General features: G+C 51.9%; 5 protein-coding genes across 5 annotated transcripts; 1 reads left to right on the forward strand and 4 right to left on the reverse strand.

Annotated features, from left to right (window-relative positions):
* Positions 1-1,001: 1,001 nt before the first annotated feature.
* On the reverse strand, positions 1,002-6,047 carry COCVIDRAFT_23895 (hypothetical protein; the record flags this gene model as incomplete). The annotated part of the gene is made up of 5 exons (XM_014704394.1): positions 1,002-1,204; positions 1,269-5,395; positions 5,462-5,651; positions 5,711-5,843; positions 5,913-6,047. The coding sequence occupies 5 exons, from the start codon at positions 6,045-6,047 to the stop codon at positions 1,002-1,004; spliced, it is 4,788 nt and encodes a 1,595-aa protein (XP_014559880.1).
* A 1,390-nt stretch (positions 6,048-7,437) lies between these two features.
* COCVIDRAFT_34985 (hypothetical protein) lies at positions 7,438-8,955 on the reverse strand (the record flags this gene model as incomplete). Its single annotated transcript, XM_014704476.1, has 2 exons — positions 7,438-7,466; positions 7,527-8,955. 2 exons carry the CDS (start codon positions 8,953-8,955, stop codon positions 7,438-7,440), a joined length of 1,458 nt encoding a protein of 485 aa, XP_014559962.1.
* A 672-nt stretch (positions 8,956-9,627) lies between these two features.
* Positions 9,628-11,722, reverse strand: COCVIDRAFT_90660 (hypothetical protein; the record flags this gene model as incomplete). The annotated part of the gene is made up of 9 exons (XM_014704477.1): positions 9,628-9,662; positions 9,716-9,784; positions 9,835-10,491; positions 10,546-10,630; positions 10,679-10,876; positions 10,932-11,276; positions 11,328-11,348; positions 11,403-11,475; positions 11,676-11,722. 9 exons carry the CDS (start codon positions 11,720-11,722, stop codon positions 9,628-9,630), a joined length of 1,530 nt encoding a protein of 509 aa, XP_014559963.1.
* A 2,438-nt stretch (positions 11,723-14,160) lies between these two features.
* Positions 14,161-14,837, reverse strand: COCVIDRAFT_34987 (hypothetical protein; the record flags this gene model as incomplete). Its single annotated transcript, XM_014704478.1, has 2 exons — positions 14,161-14,475; positions 14,526-14,837. The coding sequence occupies 2 exons, from the start codon at positions 14,835-14,837 to the stop codon at positions 14,161-14,163; spliced, it is 627 nt and encodes a 208-aa protein (XP_014559964.1).
* A 600-nt stretch (positions 14,838-15,437) lies between these two features.
* On the forward strand, positions 15,438-16,739 carry COCVIDRAFT_23899 (hypothetical protein; the record flags this gene model as incomplete). Its single annotated transcript, XM_014704395.1, has 4 exons — positions 15,438-15,680; positions 15,731-15,818; positions 15,866-16,249; positions 16,300-16,739. 4 exons carry the CDS (start codon positions 15,438-15,440, stop codon positions 16,737-16,739), a joined length of 1,155 nt encoding a protein of 384 aa, XP_014559881.1.
* Positions 16,740-17,166: the final 427 nt, after the last annotated feature.

The following is a 17,166-nucleotide window of genomic DNA, read 5'->3' on the forward strand; positions in this document are numbered from 1 at the left end:
AAGGCTCAGAAGAGGGCACCACAAAAGAGAGTGAATGGAAGTTGGTCGGTGTATCCTTATCTTCTTCTTGCTCTTGTTTCTTTTCCTTATCGTCTACTTCTTCTTTTCTGCTAGATCATCGAGTTTTGGCAAAATAATAATAAATAACAAAAGTGCGAAAGGGAAGACGCAAAAGGGGAAAAAGGAAACAAGGGGAACTCCGTCAGCAAGCTATCTTTGGGTTTGGCCATGTGTTCGCTTGATGAGATGAAGGCGGGGACCAGTGTAGGGCCCCAGAAACGGGGAAGCGTTACCTAGCGTCCTTTGGACTGGGCGCGGGCCGGGCGAATCTTGGCGCGTTGCCCTTTCCCACCTGTCACTTACGTATGCTCCTCATGCATGTGGCTCGGAGTTTCACCTGCGAATACTTACCACGGCTAGAGTATCCCAGCTCTGACTGCCGCATTGCCATGTCCGAATAAGCCCTTTTATCCCGCATTGCGCCTACGTAACCAATACTTTACGGACAAGAATCGCAACTTCGCTTCCGTCTCCACATGGGGCACCGCCGGTCGTGCCGCATACCCATCTGGCCATCTTGTCAACTGCCGCTCCATGCATGTGACGACTAATTGTGCGCGACTTATGGAAAACATTCTGGAAACCTACTTGAACCTTTCCTCCAAAGGGGCTTGCATCTGGTTACGCCAGGCAAACAATCAGTAAGAGTTGAAGAAGACAAAAAATCTCATATTTCCCAGCATTAAATAACCCAACCCAAAATAAAGCGAAGTAGAGAAAATCAATACGCTCCATCTTCGTCGTCATCATCGTCGATACCAACCCCCAGCAATTGTACCGCCCTTTTTTTGCCTTTCCTTTCATGCAGGTCCCAGCCTACACAGTCAGAGAGACAGACAGCTACAACTACAAACATTCGGGGGAAAACGATAAGGCTTTCTTTAATGCTTCGTCTCGGTCATGTCTAAATGCCAAATTTTCGCTTACAAATATGCTCAAGTTCATGCCTCAATACCTTCTTCAATCGTTGCGTGTCCATTCATTCCCCCGCCGTTCATGCCCATGCCGCCAGTCAGAGCGTTCATGGCGTCGCCGTTGGATTGGCCGGCGGGCATGTCGTCGTCAAACTCGAGCTTCTCTTGTTGCGCAATAGCCTGCTGAGACACTATCTCGGCAAGGCGCTTGAGGCGGGGTGTTTGAAGCCCTACAGACGTGTTAGATATGTTTGAGCAATCCAAAAAAAGGAATTTAATGAAAAGAGACCTTACATGATGGCGTGTATGTCTCCAATGCAGTAATGACTCGAGGTTCCGCAATCTCGTATGGGCCACTGTCCTCCATGTCGACTGCCGTGAGCAGCAGAACATCACTCTTCTCCGTCACTCGGGATGCGACAGCCTTCATGATTTCGCCGTTGATGGGCTGTTCATAGTCTGCCACAAGGTACTGGTTGAGCAGCTTCTGGATCTGGTTAGGGCTCAACATCCAGCAAATGTCCTGGATGATTTCAATATCGTTCAATGTAGCCTTCTTCAGTTGAAGCAGCTTGGTAGCTTGCATAAGGTGCTCAAGTTGCAGAGTACCCTCAGGCATATCATGAGACTTGCACCACTCCTCAATGCGGGTGATGTTGTAGTTGATCTGGAGACCACGCTTCCATGAGAGGAAGTTGCGGCGCATGAGCAGGTCGTTGAAGGCGGTAACACCAACCAATCTCAGCAACTCGGTGACGCACTGTGTGATGATGGAGTCCTCAAGGTAGTATGCCTTCATAGCCTTGTAGACACTGTTGAGCAGGGTGAGGAGGTTGTCCATGCTGTAAGCAGGGGTGTTGCTGCCCTGGAGCAGCTTGCCAAGGAAGCGGTTGCTCTCGTTGGTAACGAAGCCAGGTAGCGATTGCGACTCGATGATGGCGGGAATGATCATCTTGTGCAGCTTCTTTTTGAGCACCTTCATCCAGGTGTGGTAAATGTTGAACTCAAGACTCTCCAAGTCGTGCTTGACAATCTCAAGCAGGCGGTCGTACTCGTAGTTGTCCGTCTTTTGTTGCTCGTACCAGTCTTCAGCGAGGAAGACAAAGGACAACATCTCGTGGACGTTAGACAGCCAGAAGGCGCCTGGGTTGATGGCATCCTCGGCATCGTGTTGCATGACCTCTTGCTGGATCGACTGCATGACGTTGGCAAGGAAGCGCTCAGACTCCTTGACGAAGCCATTGTTCCACATCTCCGAAGTGACGAGGTTGATGAGGTAGGCAGGGAAGAGGACTTCCTTGTCGGTGGGAGGAGGTGTGGTAGTGGGTGATGGGATCTTCAAGTTCTTGATGAGTCCAAGAGTAACCTCGTCGTTGAGCATGTCCTCCTCGGCAAGGATGTTCTCAAGCTCCATCTCGACGTTGTCAAGCTGAGCAAACGTTGAGCCGGACAGGTTCTGCCTGTGGATGGTGGAGCCAGGCGCCATGGAGACAGGGCGAGGGTTGTATTGTTCGCTGAAGCGGTTGATGTCGCGAGTGTCGGGTCCGGCACTGCGCCTCTTTGGCTTCTTCGACGAGACGAGCTTGATCAAGCTGCTGGGCGCAATGCTTGGAGCATGTCCATTGAGGTCGCTGGGGATTGGTCCAGAGCGCTTCATCAACTCGACCTGCTCCTGGAGTTCGGCAAGCTGCTGGCGGAGCGACATCTTCTCTGTCTCGGTGACATTGCTCCTCCTCTTTGACTGCTCGAGGTCCTCGGTAGTCCTCTTGAGCGAAGCGCGGAGCTCCTTCTCCTCTTCTTGCAAGTGACGCATCTTGGCAGTGCTCTCTTCGTAGCTGATCTGCAGCTTCTTGTACTCGTCCTCCATCTGGCTGAGCTTGGCAGCAGTGATACCAGCCTGGTTGGCTTCGGCCTGAAGTTCCTTCTGGCGGTTCTCGAGAGTTCGGCTGCGTTCTTTGTATGACTTGATCTGGCTCTCGTAATTCTCCACTTGTGACTTGAGCGACTTGTTCTGTTCCCTCATCGTACCCAAGTTCTGAGTAAGCTCGACGACCTTGTTTTCCAGCTTGTAGGAGATGTTCTTGAGATCGCGAGATTCGGCGCGCAGGACCTTGTACTCCTTGCGAGCCTTTCGTCCTCGCCACAGTTTCTGAACAGTGATGATTTGCTTGATCTGCTTCTTGTAGGCGCGGATGTAACGCTGCTTGCGCCAGTTACGCTGGATCATACGAGCAGCATCTCCAAGCCTCTTGTCCAGAATGTTCTTGCGGAGAAGGTATCCCTTCGCGGCAGCTTCGAATTTGATGACCGAGTTCCTGACGAAGAGGAAGCGCTTGCGGTCTTTGCTACCCCTCCAGACTCTTTGGATGGTGGTCGCAGCCCTGACCTGTCGTGCCTCCTCAGCGCGTTCTCTGGTCATGTAACCTCTAGCCAATGACTGAACCGAGATGACAGCTTCGCGCATCTCGAGATAGACGCGGCGGTAGTACTTAGCACGAAGGTTCTTCTGGATCATAACGGCCGCATCGTTGAGGCGAGCAGTACGCAGGTTCTCAAGGAATGCAAGCATACCAGCGCGGAAGAAGATCTTGGTCAGACCCATCTGGTACTTGTCGGTGCCATCGTTCTTGCCAGTGCCCAGAGCCTTCTTCAGAATGGCTGTGGCCATGTTGCGAATTTCCGGTGTCCATTCGGAGGACCTGACCAACATGTAGTAACGGAGGGCGAATTCTTCGTACGTCCATCGGGTAGGGTAACCGGCACAACTGATTCTGACCGTCTCGAGGACACCGCAAGCACGCAATTGACTCAGAACCATGGGTCCATCAAATTGCCAGGCAGCCTTTGCCTCGTTGGGCTTGATACAACGGATATAGTGAACATCAGTCGAATTGATGGTTTGCATGAGCTCGATGAGCGAAGACTTGAAGATACCACCAAGCGTTGGCTTTCGGTTGGTAGCCACCCTGCGTCCAGCTGAGACTGCAGCACCCGGTTTGGCAGAGGCAGTGCTGGCTGTCTCCTTTTCTCGGATCGAAGCAGCAGTGTCCAACACTTCAGTCAAGAACTTGTTGCTTGAGGCCTTGAGGACTTCCATGTGCTCGTCGGGCACAGTATCTCTGTTCTTCTCAATGAAGCCATCAGACTCGTATGTGACGTCGACGGCGTAGTGGCAAACGGTGAAGGCAGACTTTCCAAATCGAGGCTTCTTGTAGAACTTGTGCTTGTCTCCCGAGTAGTTGTGGTGGAGCTTGGTGACAAACTGCTCGTCGGAACCCATAGGCAACCTAGACTCTTCATCCAAGAGGGACAGGATACCGAGCTTGCCCTCAATCAGGTCGATACACGGTTGGTTGTCGGCAAAGTCGATAAAAGTCCAATCGATCTTTTCACGCATGTATTCTTCCTGCTCGAGCTTGAAGACGTGTGCGTTGAACTCTTGCTGCAATTTCTCATTGGCATAGTTGATACAGAACTGCTCGAAAGAGTTTTTTGCAAAGTGCTCGAAACCGTAGATATCCAAAACACCGATGAAGGTGTGGGCAGACGCAATAACCTCTTCTGTGGCTAAACTCTCGTTGGTTCGCTCTACTAGCCAGTCGAACAGACTTGAATAGATGAATTTGGCAACCGAGTCTCGGACGACGATAGCTTGTTGTTGTGTCAGGTTGGAAACAATCTTTTCTCCTCTGGTAATGAGTTGCTTCTTTACAATCCACTTGGCAAACGTGTTTGCGTCAATTCCGAGCAGGGCACAGGCCTTGACGAGAGAGGGCTCCTCGGGAGAAAGATTTGAGTCTGTTCGTGTCGCAGTGATCTTGACATCTCCCATGTGCAAAAGGGCCGCAAGCAGGCGCCAGATGCCGTCTTGGGTTTCGGACGAAACACCAATCTTGGTCAGCGATTGCTTTGTCGCCTTGAATTCAGCAACGTCGTCCATGCCCTCAATAACGGGAGCGCTACCCTGGTTGAGGTAGCTGAACTCCTCGACCGACTTGAGCGAAAGCTCCTCACGCTCCTCGTCGGTAGCACCGGCTACCAGCTGGTAGAAAACGTGGTAGTTGCGCTCCTTAAGCGGCTGGAACACCAGTCTTGACCGTTCGAGCAGATATGTCCTGATCTTGGCACCGATAATGTCCGTCTGCTTGTTGAACATGATTTCAATGTATTTACCGAAACGAGACGAGTTGTCGTTTCGCGTGGTCTTCGCGTTACCAAAGGCTTCCATGATGGGATTGGTAGCCAGAATTTGCTCTTCTGTCTCACTCATCTGGTCGGACTTGCCTCTCCGCTTGCCCGGGTTGTCGGGAGACTCTCGTGTGGCAAAGTATCGCATGATGTATTTGGCGCTGACCGTCTTACCAGCACCAGACTCTCCAGAAACGACAATGGTCTGGTTCTTCTGGTCGCGCAACATGTCGCTGTGGCATGTTAGTCACTACTGCCCAAGTTCCGTGCCAGTGGCGGAGCGGGAGGGAAATTCTTACGCAAAAGCCTCTTCAGCAATGGCGAACAAATGCGGAGCGCCATATGATCTCTGTTTGCCAGCATAAACTTGTACCATGCCGGGAACATATAGGGAGTCGACGCGGGCGAAGGGATTCGTTGCAATCAGGACAATACCCGAATATGTGTAGATCTCTTTTTGTAAGTAACGAAGCTTAATGGCCTGGAGGACTGCATGCTGGTCAGTATGACATGCGAATTTGTCTGTGTGTGTAGAGAGGAGGTCGTACCAGCCGGTTCGTTAAGATGCGACAAGTTGGTCAAGTCGTCGCTAGCCTCAAGCATGGCGGGGTTCATCAATGGCGGCAGTTTGTCGTCGTTGCCAGTCTGGATGGCGTCGAGAGTCGTCTCGACTGTCTTGGTCTGTACAATACATGATCAGTATCCTCTTCCAACAGGCTTCGCCGTCCATGGGTGTGGGTGTGGGAGTACCTCGCCATTTTCCAGAGTGAAGACCAGCGTCACCTTATCCCCCGCAATCTGCTTGTCCGTCACCTCGGAGGCAACCCAGCCCTCGGTGGTGTCGGGCTGCCATGCGCGGGTGCCGATATCGTAGATGTGAGCCATGGTGGGCAGTCGCAGGCGTCGTCTCCTGCGTCGTCTATGTCCTCCAAATGGCGGTGCGGAATATCAGGGTCCAAAGCGGCTCCCTGTAAGGAGGGGAGGGGGGGGGCGGATGGTCAACGCTCAGCTCGCGATATAAGTGCGGCCGCTGGCTTTGTTGTCGTGAAGCTACTGCTGCTGCTCGTCGTCGTGGTCAGCAGTGGATGGCGCTGCAGGTCACAGGCTTGACAGCATCCCCAGGAGTGAGAAGGACAAACGGTGTGGTTGGAAACATGCGAACACCTGCCAGCACTTGATTCGACTTTCTCTTGGTTGCGCTAGACGGGCCTCTCACCGCCAGCACGCCGCTTAAGCGCACAGGCCATGCCCCAGGGGCCCTACCCAACCACCAACCACGGCCACGCAGACTCTCGTCTCACAATATGCACCTCCTCGACGCTGCATGCGAATAAGCCGCACCCCCATGTATCGATGTGTCGACCGATCTGTGTGTATAGGTGCCTCTCCCTCCCGTACCTGTGTGCCTCTCTCTATGCGTGCGTGTCCATACGGCAACCTCAGACACTGGTCTACCATATTCGACTATCCGCACTACGCCGAGCCATTCGCTCCCCACTCCCCCTCTCCAAGCCCATGCCATTCCCTGCCCTGCAAATCCGTCATGCATGGCCACATCGCCGGCCTGACCCAGCCCGTCTACCTCCTGAAACCAGGTTGCCTCATTTGCCTCGTCTCGTCCATCCGAGACATGTATATACATAGTACATACAAAGACAGTCTCGCACTCTCCATGTCTTTGTCGAGCGAGAAATCCTCCCGTCACCCGTCACACGTTTGCGTCATCTGACAAGTACATGTCCATAGATAGACAGCATGACATGGCATGCATACATATGCTCCACTGTATCACGTGCTCTCATACACCTCAGCTCCTACGGTACTCTGCACCCCTCGCAGCCACCACCCTTGTGCCATCACAAACACTAAAACAACAGCATGCGTTTGCACAAACTCATCTCACCTCGTTTAGACGTATTACCTGGTTCACTCCGGTTTCATCAATCATGCATTCTGTCTCTATGTGTATTTAGCAATGGCACTCCCCAGACCCCAGCACACTTTTATACCAAGCAAGCCAGTGCACAAACAAATCCAGCAAACACGACATATGCCCTTTTTTGCTCTGCATGCATTACACACAGACTCAACGTTGAAGTTTTTACACAGCGCCCCACCCTAGTTTCCCGTTTCCCTTTTTGAAGAAGAATTGTTGAATTGAAAGAGGCGTCATACTTCGAGACACAACAAGAGGAGAAATCACACGCCTCAAACACGTTCGCTTCGTTCCCTCACCTTGCTGAGTCTGAGGCACTGGTCGGAGACGAGCCGACCCCTAGTACAAGACCCTCGTTCGGATACACGCTGCAACCAGCCCTGTTAGCCATGGCCTACACCAAGAATGATAATAGAGCAAAGACTTACACGACAACTCCTCCAAGCTCGTGAATATATCCCGAATCTCACTCTCTTTGACCTCACTGATATCTGCCATCAGATAAGCAACATCGCCTCTTGAGTCCGACATTTGCTTCTCAATGTTGTGGTGCAGCAGAATGCCGTTGACCTGCCTCAGCACACCAGGCACGTTCTTGTGGATATAAATCACACGCATGCAGTCGGGCTGGTCGAGCGTCAAGCTTCGGAGATTGACCTCGGGCATGTTGACGGCGCCAAGCGTCGTGCCTTCATTGACATAGCGGACTAATGCTGTGCTGACCTCGACGCCGATTGCGCTCTGCGCTTCCTCGGTACTGCCGCCAATATGCGGTGTGAGGATAATATTCTTGAGACCCACAAGATCCTTTGTCCACGTGTTTAGCTCGTTGCTGAAGTAGTCACCGTTACCGGCAGGCTCGTTGGGGAACACGTCGATGGCTGCACCCGCCAGCTTGCCGGAGCGGCTGGCTTCAATCAACGCCGCAATGTCAATGACGGTACCGCGGGCGTTGTTGATGAGGTAGCTGCCGTCCTTCATCTTTGCAAACTGCTCTTTGCCAATCATGTTCTTGGTCTCGGCTGTCGCGGGCACGTGTAGAGACACAAAATCGGCCTGTGCGAGAAGGTCATCCAAAGACGGTACTTGTCGCGCGGTTCCCAGGCCCATGGTGGTCAGTACATCGTAGTAAATGACGTTCATGCCCATGGATTCTGCCAGCACACTGAGTTGCGAACCAATGTGTCCGTATCCGACTATGCCCAGTGTCTTGCCACGAATTTCCCAGCATCCCTTGCTGACCTTATTCCAAGTACCGTTGTGGAGCTCCATGGAGCGGTCAGTGAGCTGGCGAGCGAGCGCAATGATTTCTGAGATGACCAACTCGGCAACCGAGCGCGAGTTGCTAAACGGCGAGTTGAAGACGGCGATACCCTTGCTGGCAGCAGTCTGGAGGTCGACCTGGTTGGTTCCGATGCAGAAGCAGCCGATGACAATGAGGTTCTTTGCTGCCTCGAGTACCTTCTTGGTGAGCTTCGTCTTGGACCGAATTCCAATCACATGGATATCGCGAATCTTCTCAATCAACTCATCCTCTCCCACACTGGCCTTGATCGCCTCGACCTGGTAGCCCTGGCCCCTCAAGATATCCACACCAGCCTCGTTGACATTTTCCAAGAGAAGGACCTTGATGTCCTTGGTGTCAAACGGCTTCAGCTGTTTAGCCAGCTGCTGTGCATGCGACGTGCCGGGTAGGTTCGGGGTCCGACCATCTCTAGAGTTGGCAGACGGTGGTTGCCTGAATGTCGAGGGTGGGCTGTGGAACGAGAGGGTTGGGCTGGTACTGATGTTGAGGCTGTTGGATACGCTGCGTGAGATTTGGCTAATGCTGCCAGCAATGTCTTGGGCGGGAGTCATGATGGGCGCGCGCGGGCGTGATTGCGGAGGTTGCTCGGGGGAGAGGTGGGGGGATGCTACAACTCAAACAGGTCGTACAATCCGGAGGCTCAAAAACTCAGACTATAAATACCGCCGCGTTTCTACTACGGATACTAAAATGGGTTGCGTACCAAATGAATCACGCGGTAATATCAGGACGGGTTCTGCAAGGCTGCAAACGTCAGCCGAAGAAAGGGAGTAAGTAGCGTCGACTGGTGAGCAACAGCAATTTCTCAAGGGATGCTTTCCATTTTAAATCAATACGTGTTCACTGCGTGGTTAAATCTCCGACTGCTATGACACCTCTACTTTGACTCAGTGGGCGTCTGACCAGACCTTTTTCAAAAATTTCTCAATTCCTCCGATGATGCCATACCGCTCTAGCCTCTACCCCACTACCGCCGCCAGCCACTCGCTTGCTTGAGTCCTCCGCTTTTCGGAAGTCTAAATTCAAACTAGAATGCCTGGCAACAGACGCGCTACGAATAATCACTCATCATCTAAGCACAGTACATTGCGACATACAGACGTCGTTGCATTCATTATCTATTCAGCTCCTTGTATTTCTGCGTGGAAAGACTGCCGAGGCCGATCAACACACCAAGAGGGCGCAATTCGTTGCCGCTTTCAAACATAACCACCAGTAGTCTTCTACAACTTCTGCTCGTTCATTGGCCATTGGTATCCTGGGCCTGCATTAGCAAATTATTTCTAGTGCACTATAGAGATCATGTCTTACCTGCTGCGTCGCTGAACTTGTATCCATAAGAAGAAGTGAAGTCGTCCAATACGGCGGGACCACGAGAGCCTGGCATGTAATTAGCAGTTGTACGATTCATATCACCTTATTTCGCCTACCGTATGGGTACTCCATGGGGATGATCTCCTTGTTGTCGTCCAGGTAGTGCAGCAGAGGAGTGAAGATCCTCCAGCTAGCATCGAGCTCATCGTCACGAACAAAGTTGGAGTGGTCGCCCTTGAGCGCGTCGAGAATGAGCGATTCGTATGCCTCTGGGATCTTCAGGTCGGAGAATCGCCGCCTGTAGGTAAGATCAAGCTCTGTGACAACGGTCTGCATGCTGAGACCGGGCAGCTTGGAGTTCATCTTAATGTAGACACTCTCGTTGGGCTGCACTCGGATGACAAGCTCATTACGGGGAATGTCCTTGAAAATACCCGAAGTGACATCCTTGAACTGGATGCGGACCTCGGTCTTTTGCTCGTTGAGAGCCTTTCCGGCCTTGAGGATGAAAGGCACACCGTCCCACCTCTCGTTTTTGATGTAAGCGACCATGGAAGCAAAGGTGGGGCATCGCGAGTCCTTGGGCACCGTGTCGTCCTCCTTGTAGCCTGGCTTCGTTCCATCCAGCGACTTTCCGTATTGTCCGATGATGACATTCTTGGGCTCGATGGAGGCCATGCCACGGAGGACACGCACCTTCTCGTCACGGATGTCTTCGGCTGAGAAGGAGATTGGTCGCTCCATAGCAAGAAGCGTTAGTACTTGCAGCAAATCTAGAATTGTTAGTGAATTCTTCTTTCTTTTCGAATTTTTGTTTTGTCACTCACGGTTCTGCATGACATCACGGATGATGCCAAACTCGTCAAAGTAACCTCCTCGTCCTTCGGTGCCAAAAGGTTCCTTGAAGGTGATCTGCGCTCATCAGTATCTCCATCTCCAGACATGCTCAGATTGCCATACCTGAACGTTGTCGATGTGGTTCCTGTTCCAGGTTGCGCCAAAGAACTCGTTACCGAATCGAAGAATGAGAATGTTCTTGACCATCTCCTTACCCAGGTAATGGTCAATTCGGTAGAGCTCATCTTCAGACCAGTCTGGAGCCAATGCCTTTTGCAACTCTCTTGAACTTGGGAGATCCTTGCCGAATGGCTTCTCGACCTGTACAATTGCAGTGAGCGGCATGAAACTGCATTGGTGAATGCATTTGACTTACAATGACACGGGCAATGCCGCTCTTTGGGTAGCAATTGCGCTTCAAGTGCTGAGAAACTGTGATGAAGACACTGGGAGGAAGAGCCATGTAGAAGACGCGGTTGGTCTCCTTGCGGCCCTTTTCAATCTCTTGCATGTGCTTCTCGAGCTGGATGAATGAGTCGTCCTGGTCGTATTGACCCGAGACATAGGTGCAGAAGTTGCAGAATTCGTCCAGCTGCTTCTCCAGGTCCTTTGTGGGGGTCTTGATGTACGACTTGACGCGCTTGAGGTATTCCTCGCGGTCCATCTTGGTCCGCGCATATCCGACGATGCTGATGTTCTTGGGGAGGAAGTTGTTTCGGTGCTGTATCGATGGTCAACGGAGGTGGAATACGATTTTGGCCGCGTAACCTACAAGGCCGAAGAGAGCTGGGAACTGCGGTGATGTTAGTTTGACGTGTCTACCGATTAGGCATGGGTATGTACGTACAGTCTTCTTCTTGGCTAAGTCACCAGAGGCGCCGAGAACAACAATGATGGTGTTGTCCTTGAGCTCCATGTTTCTGCGAGAGCACGTAAATTAGCGGCGGAGTTCAGAAGGTCTCAGTGATGGCTTATTGGATTCGGGTATAGAGCAACCCCTCCATTGAGAGCAGCAGCATTGTTCACCGGGAAAGTGCGGCCGGAGAAATTGAGGCGAGACTGAGGAAGGCTCCTTGCAAGCGGTGGGACGCGAGCTGTGAAGACAAGTGAAGCTACCTACCCGGCATTGACCACCTCGTGTTGAGGCTGGATAACTGTATCGGCCATGGTAAAAGGGTGGTTCGGTGTGCAATCGCTCTGCAGAAGGCGCGGTCGCGAGGTGACAGCTCAATTAAGGGCTGCAGTGGGCAATGAGAGTCAGGGGTGGAAGAGGAGTCTTGAGGGAAGAAGAGAAGCTACGGGTAGGGCGTGGTGAGTGGAAAGAAAAGCTCCAGCGACTGGTGGGGTTATCGGACATGCTCTAGCGGTTTACAGGCCCTCGTGGTGGTGACGTTTTAGCCCCAATTTGCCGCTCAGACGCCGGGGGATATGATAGTACCCTCACTGACAGACACAGACACACACGGCCTGCCCACCCTCGCGTCTCAGTGCCGTCTGACGTGGTTAAAAAGGGCCTTGGGCCGTCAGTCAACATCCGGGCTATTTGGCACAATCACTAAGCCGCCGCATCTCTCGCAACGCACCTCCGGTCCACGCCAGCCCACCAAGCCGCCGCCGGCGGAAGAGGCTGGTCCAAACTCGGCGAGTCCTGTCGCGGACAAGGCGATGGCTACCTTGGCCTTGCACTGCTTCGGACATCCGTCACTAGCTGGAACACGACAGATTTGCATGGCTGGTCGGCTCCAGAGTGTTGTGCCATGTTTGTGAGAGCGCTCGCTATGTTGCGTTGCGTTGCATTGAGCTTCCGGTCGCGCCGTCGTCATGCGGGCAACCAACTACTTACCCCGCTATCAAGCAAAGCTGTCCGAGTCCACCACCTCTGCACCCTACCACCCTCGCCCTCACCACCACCTGCAGATACGATTTAGAGTATACACAGACTAGGGTGCGTCTGCGCGCCTCGCCTTCTTGGCCACTTGCAATTCAGATCGTCACATTCCTCCGGCCCCTCCTTGCGTATCCAGACCAACTGGGCTGCATTGGTAAGCTAGCTGCCATGGTGGGGCCCGCAAGCTGTAATGCACGATTCCCACTCAAGCACCACCCGACAATGCCGCCCTGACGCGAAGCCATTACACCTACCACGCCGAATCGCCGCGCGGGACTTGTGCCGACTGTCTTCGCTAACCACTCGTCCGTCGGGACAATACTGTGATTCGCTCTCGTCCGCTCTGTATTTAGCCTCATTTGTTGCAACGATGCACCATTGAGGCCGCACTCCTTTCGCACCCAATACATATCAGCCTTACACACACTTTTGCGTGGGGGTGCGTGAGCTCTTCACCCACCGCCGCGGCGCGGGAGCGGAACCAATACTTGCCCAGTAGGTCCGGCCTGGGCCGGATACTGACCAGATTGGCCGACATCGAAACTAGCACCAAGTTTCATACCTGGAACGTCACAAGCCATCCTCCGCATCAAATATGCAATGCAAAGTAAGCATCAAGCGATCCACTTGCAAGTCACGCGGGGACAATGGTCCAAAGGCGAAAAAGAAAGGACAAGCACGCATACGATTACTACACCAGAGGATTCATTAGTCTACCTAGCCCCATGGTGAATACACAATCACACAAGTAACTACGCTAGCTATAGTGCTCTTTTGTTGGCATTCACGAAAGCTCTTACTTCCATCTCCATCATATCCACCGAACATGATACATGCCGTTTACATGGTGCCGTAGTTATAACTGGCATCTGCTCGACCCCAAGTAGTCGTACACAGCGTTCGATGGGTGTATCCGCCTCCGCATTGCAACTCAAGGCTCTCACATTAGCGTTTGGGTAACCCCCACAGGTCATTGGCGGCGAAGAGAGCTTCAACACAGCTGTGGTTCCCATGGCGGCCCTCAAAACCAGTTTGGGAGCAGAAGCAAAGCAAGTACAGTGTATTAGCCACTGGAAACATTGGGGAAATTTAGATTGTTTTGAAGTGACGCAGATCAGAGACTCAATAAGGCCTCCTTACTTACTTCGCTGCCCTTGTGGTCCTGGGGCTGAAAGGTGTAGATGCACAGATCTCCCGCGTGAACTCCGCAGTTTCAGAGTTTCATGGTTTCGAGGCGCACGACCTTACTTGTACTCATAGACTAGCTCCCATCTGGAAAGTCATTCAGCGCATGTGCATGTAGTTTGGTGACAACCAATCAGAGTTAGCCACAGTATTCCGTATCCTAGGCTTGACACTCGACCGTCCCGCTATGCGTGGAGATAATTCTTTGTGTAATATCAAAAACGAGTTTGTCGGAAATGCCTCACTTGTTACGCTAAACAGAACTAAAGGTAGTTTCTCTTGTTGTGCTGTGATTGGTATATTGGGCTGTGACTACTGGATGCGATCGAGCAACTGGTTCCCTTTGACGGCGCGTATATAAAAGCTTTGCTTGTTGTAAGCTTGATTGCAGGCCTTTGCTGTGACCCTCGATGCATTGTATGCTGAGCAGCAAATGAAATGCTGGTGATCCTACTGATGTGAGAGGGTACACTGCCTTGCAGCATTATAGCTTCCAGCCACATAGGACCACGTGATTCAACCTTGTGGACACTCAGTCCCAATCTTCATCCTCATCTTCCTGCTCCTTTGCTTTGCTTCGCTGCAGCCTTTGTCTCTCATCCTCCTCGTTGACCTTGTTTCTTGCAAGTACATTTGCTCGAATAAGCCTGGCCTCCAGATCGCGAGTCGTAAAGGTTTGCTCAGTGTGGCCAAGCCCCTCAAATCCAATAATACGATCAGCTCCCACACCGTCAATGAAGGCAATGACACATGGCAACACCTGGATACCCAGACGAGTGACAAGAAAAGGGCAGTTATCAACGTTGATCCTGAGAAATCGGGCCTCATAGTGTGAAGGGGCCAGTGACTGTTTGGTTTCAGCAAAACAGTCTGATTGTAATAGGGAGTGGTTTTTACCTCGAGATGAGTATCCATGATGCGGCAGCGATTGAAGTCGGGCTTGAAAAAATGCACCACACATAGTTTAGTGCTTGTTGTGATGTCCATCAAAACCTTCTCATCTTTAATCTCAGAGTATGTCCCATGGTCGCTCTCTTTCAATCGTCGCGCCTTGTCGTACTCTTGATGCAACTGTTGAAGTCGTTGCTCGCGGAATGCATCTAACTCCTCGTCATTTTCCAGGGAGGCGATAAGTGCATCCTCGTCCGAATCATCTTCTCGTGCAGCCTTGTCGACGAGCGAAGCGACTTTTGGGTCAAGAGCCGCCATTTCGGAAATTGCCCAGGTCACTTGTTGAGCGGTCAATCAGGGGAAAGAAAGTAGCGGTGCGATAAGACAGGTCACGTGGCGATAAAGAACCCCCAGTGAAGATCATCCGTCCATGTATTCAAGTATCTCAGTGAGGCAAGTATTTGCTGAAAACGCAGCGCTAGATGTACTCTTCTTAACACAAGTCCTGCATCACAGCTGTACGATATAGTTTATTTCTGAGGCCAAAAATAGAGCCGGATGCAGGCCCGGGTGCGGGTTGCGGTGCTGACATGTACATACGGTTTTCTCGTGTTCAAAGGCAGTTTAGTGGCATTTGAAATTACCACGGCTGTAAGCCAACGACTCCAAACCAGGGGAGACTGCATCGCTGTGACCCACCCCATTCGCGTCCCTGCACATCCTTCTAGTAACGCTCGCCTTCTCCCTCCTAGGTCCCACCCTCCTGTTCTCTCTTTGCTTCTTTCCTTTCCTCCCCTCAACAACCACATTTTCTGTGGTCGCACCGTCGCCGCTACATAGCTGTCCTTATCGCTGGACTTTCCTGTCGTTGCCGCATACCACCTCCGATTATTGTGAACACATTTCTTCTCTTTCATAATGTCCGACGACAAGAAGAGCGACGACTACAGGGTCGACATGCCCTCGGGCAAGGAGTTCCGCGCGCCCTCCCCGTTGCCTCGCGCGTCCAATTCACATCGGGGCGGGTCCACGTCCATAACGGAGAACCCAGTCGCTGCCATCCTGGCCTACTGTGGTTCCTCCATTCTGATGACCGTTACGAACAAATACGTCCTCTCTGGCGTTGACTTCAACCTCCCTTTCTTCCTTCTCTGCGTACAGGTATGTCGGCTTCATAGCCTACAAGACGGATTCTTTTTAACACACAACAGTCTGTTGTCTGCGTTGCAGCAATTTCGATATGCAAGAGCGCTGGTATCATCACATACCGCGACTTCAACAGCGATGAAGCAAAGAAATGTACGTTTATCATACTTCGCGGCTCAAACTTGGTCTAACAGCAGCAGGGTTTCCCATCTCTCTTCTCCTCATCGGTATGATCTATACGAGCACCTGGGCTCTCAAGTTCCTCTCGATTCCCGTCTACACCATTTTCAAGAACCTTACCATCATCTTGATCGCATACGGAGAGGTTCTCTGGTTCGGAGGTGCTGTCACGCCAATGGCGCTCTTTTCTTTCGGATTGATGGTCTTCAGCTCCGTCATCGCGGCCTGGGCAGACATTCAGCACGCTTTGTCAAGCATGGGACAGTCTACAAGCGCATCCACAGACGCCATGTCCACTCTGCACGCTGGCTACCTCTGGATGATGTTCAACTGCTTGTGCACGGCTACTTATGTTTTGGGTATGCGCAAGCGCATCAAGCTCACCAACTTCAAGGACTTTGACAGTGAGTTTATTCTGGCTCGCTACAATGAGCGGTCTGCTAATTCTAATCAGCCATGTACTACAACAACCTCCTCACCATTCCTATCCTGTTGGTTGCCTCGATCCTCGTCGAAGACTGGTCCTCCGCGAACATCCAGAAGAACTTTCCCCCTGACCAGCGCAACACCGTCATCACCGTCATGATCGTGTCTGGTCTCTCCACAGTCTTCATCTCATACACTTCCGCCTGGGCTGTCCGTGTCACCTCGTCTACCACGTACTCCATGGTTGGCGCTTTGAACAAACTCCCCATCGCTCTCAGCGGTCTGATCTTCTTCGATGCGCCCGTCACCTTTGGTAGTGTTTCTGCCATCTTTGTCGGTTTCGTCAGCGGTCTGGTTTACGCGCTAGCCAAGATCCGACAGAACAGCCAGCCCAAGACGGTTCTCCCCACCAGCAACATCCCGCTCAGCGCCAGCAGCAGGAGCATGCAGGACAGCTTGAAGTCATAGAGGCTGTCAAAGGAGCACGACGAATACTATCAGACATGAAGGAAAATGACTCTGGGTCCTTTATTTGTGGCATTTTGCGTGGTTTCGGGTGCAGAACATGGCTTGTTTTTACTCCCAATTCGGCACTTGACTGAAAAGGGAGGGTTGATTTCTTTGGGTATTTTCATGTACCTTTTGTGCCCTTGGGCATATTACCTACACCATTTAACACATTAGATCAGGCTTGGCGTTCCGGGCAAAGGCAGCGAGCCATGACGTCCAAGACAGTGGAGTAAAAAGAGGAGTGAATCGATTGATGTATTAGGAACTTTTATCATATCAAGAATGTTTAAACTTTAGAAGGAAACTTGATCTCATTACCAATTTTCTATATCGCCTATGTCGTCACTGAAAAGGAAGAAACAAAAAAAAGGAAAGAAGAAAACAA

The sequence above is a fragment of the Bipolaris victoriae genome (genome assembly GCF_000527765.1).
Source record: "Bipolaris victoriae FI3 unplaced genomic scaffold scaffold_15, whole genome shotgun sequence".
In the NCBI taxonomy this organism is placed as follows: Eukaryota; Fungi; Ascomycota; class Dothideomycetes; order Pleosporales; family Pleosporaceae; genus Bipolaris; species Bipolaris victoriae.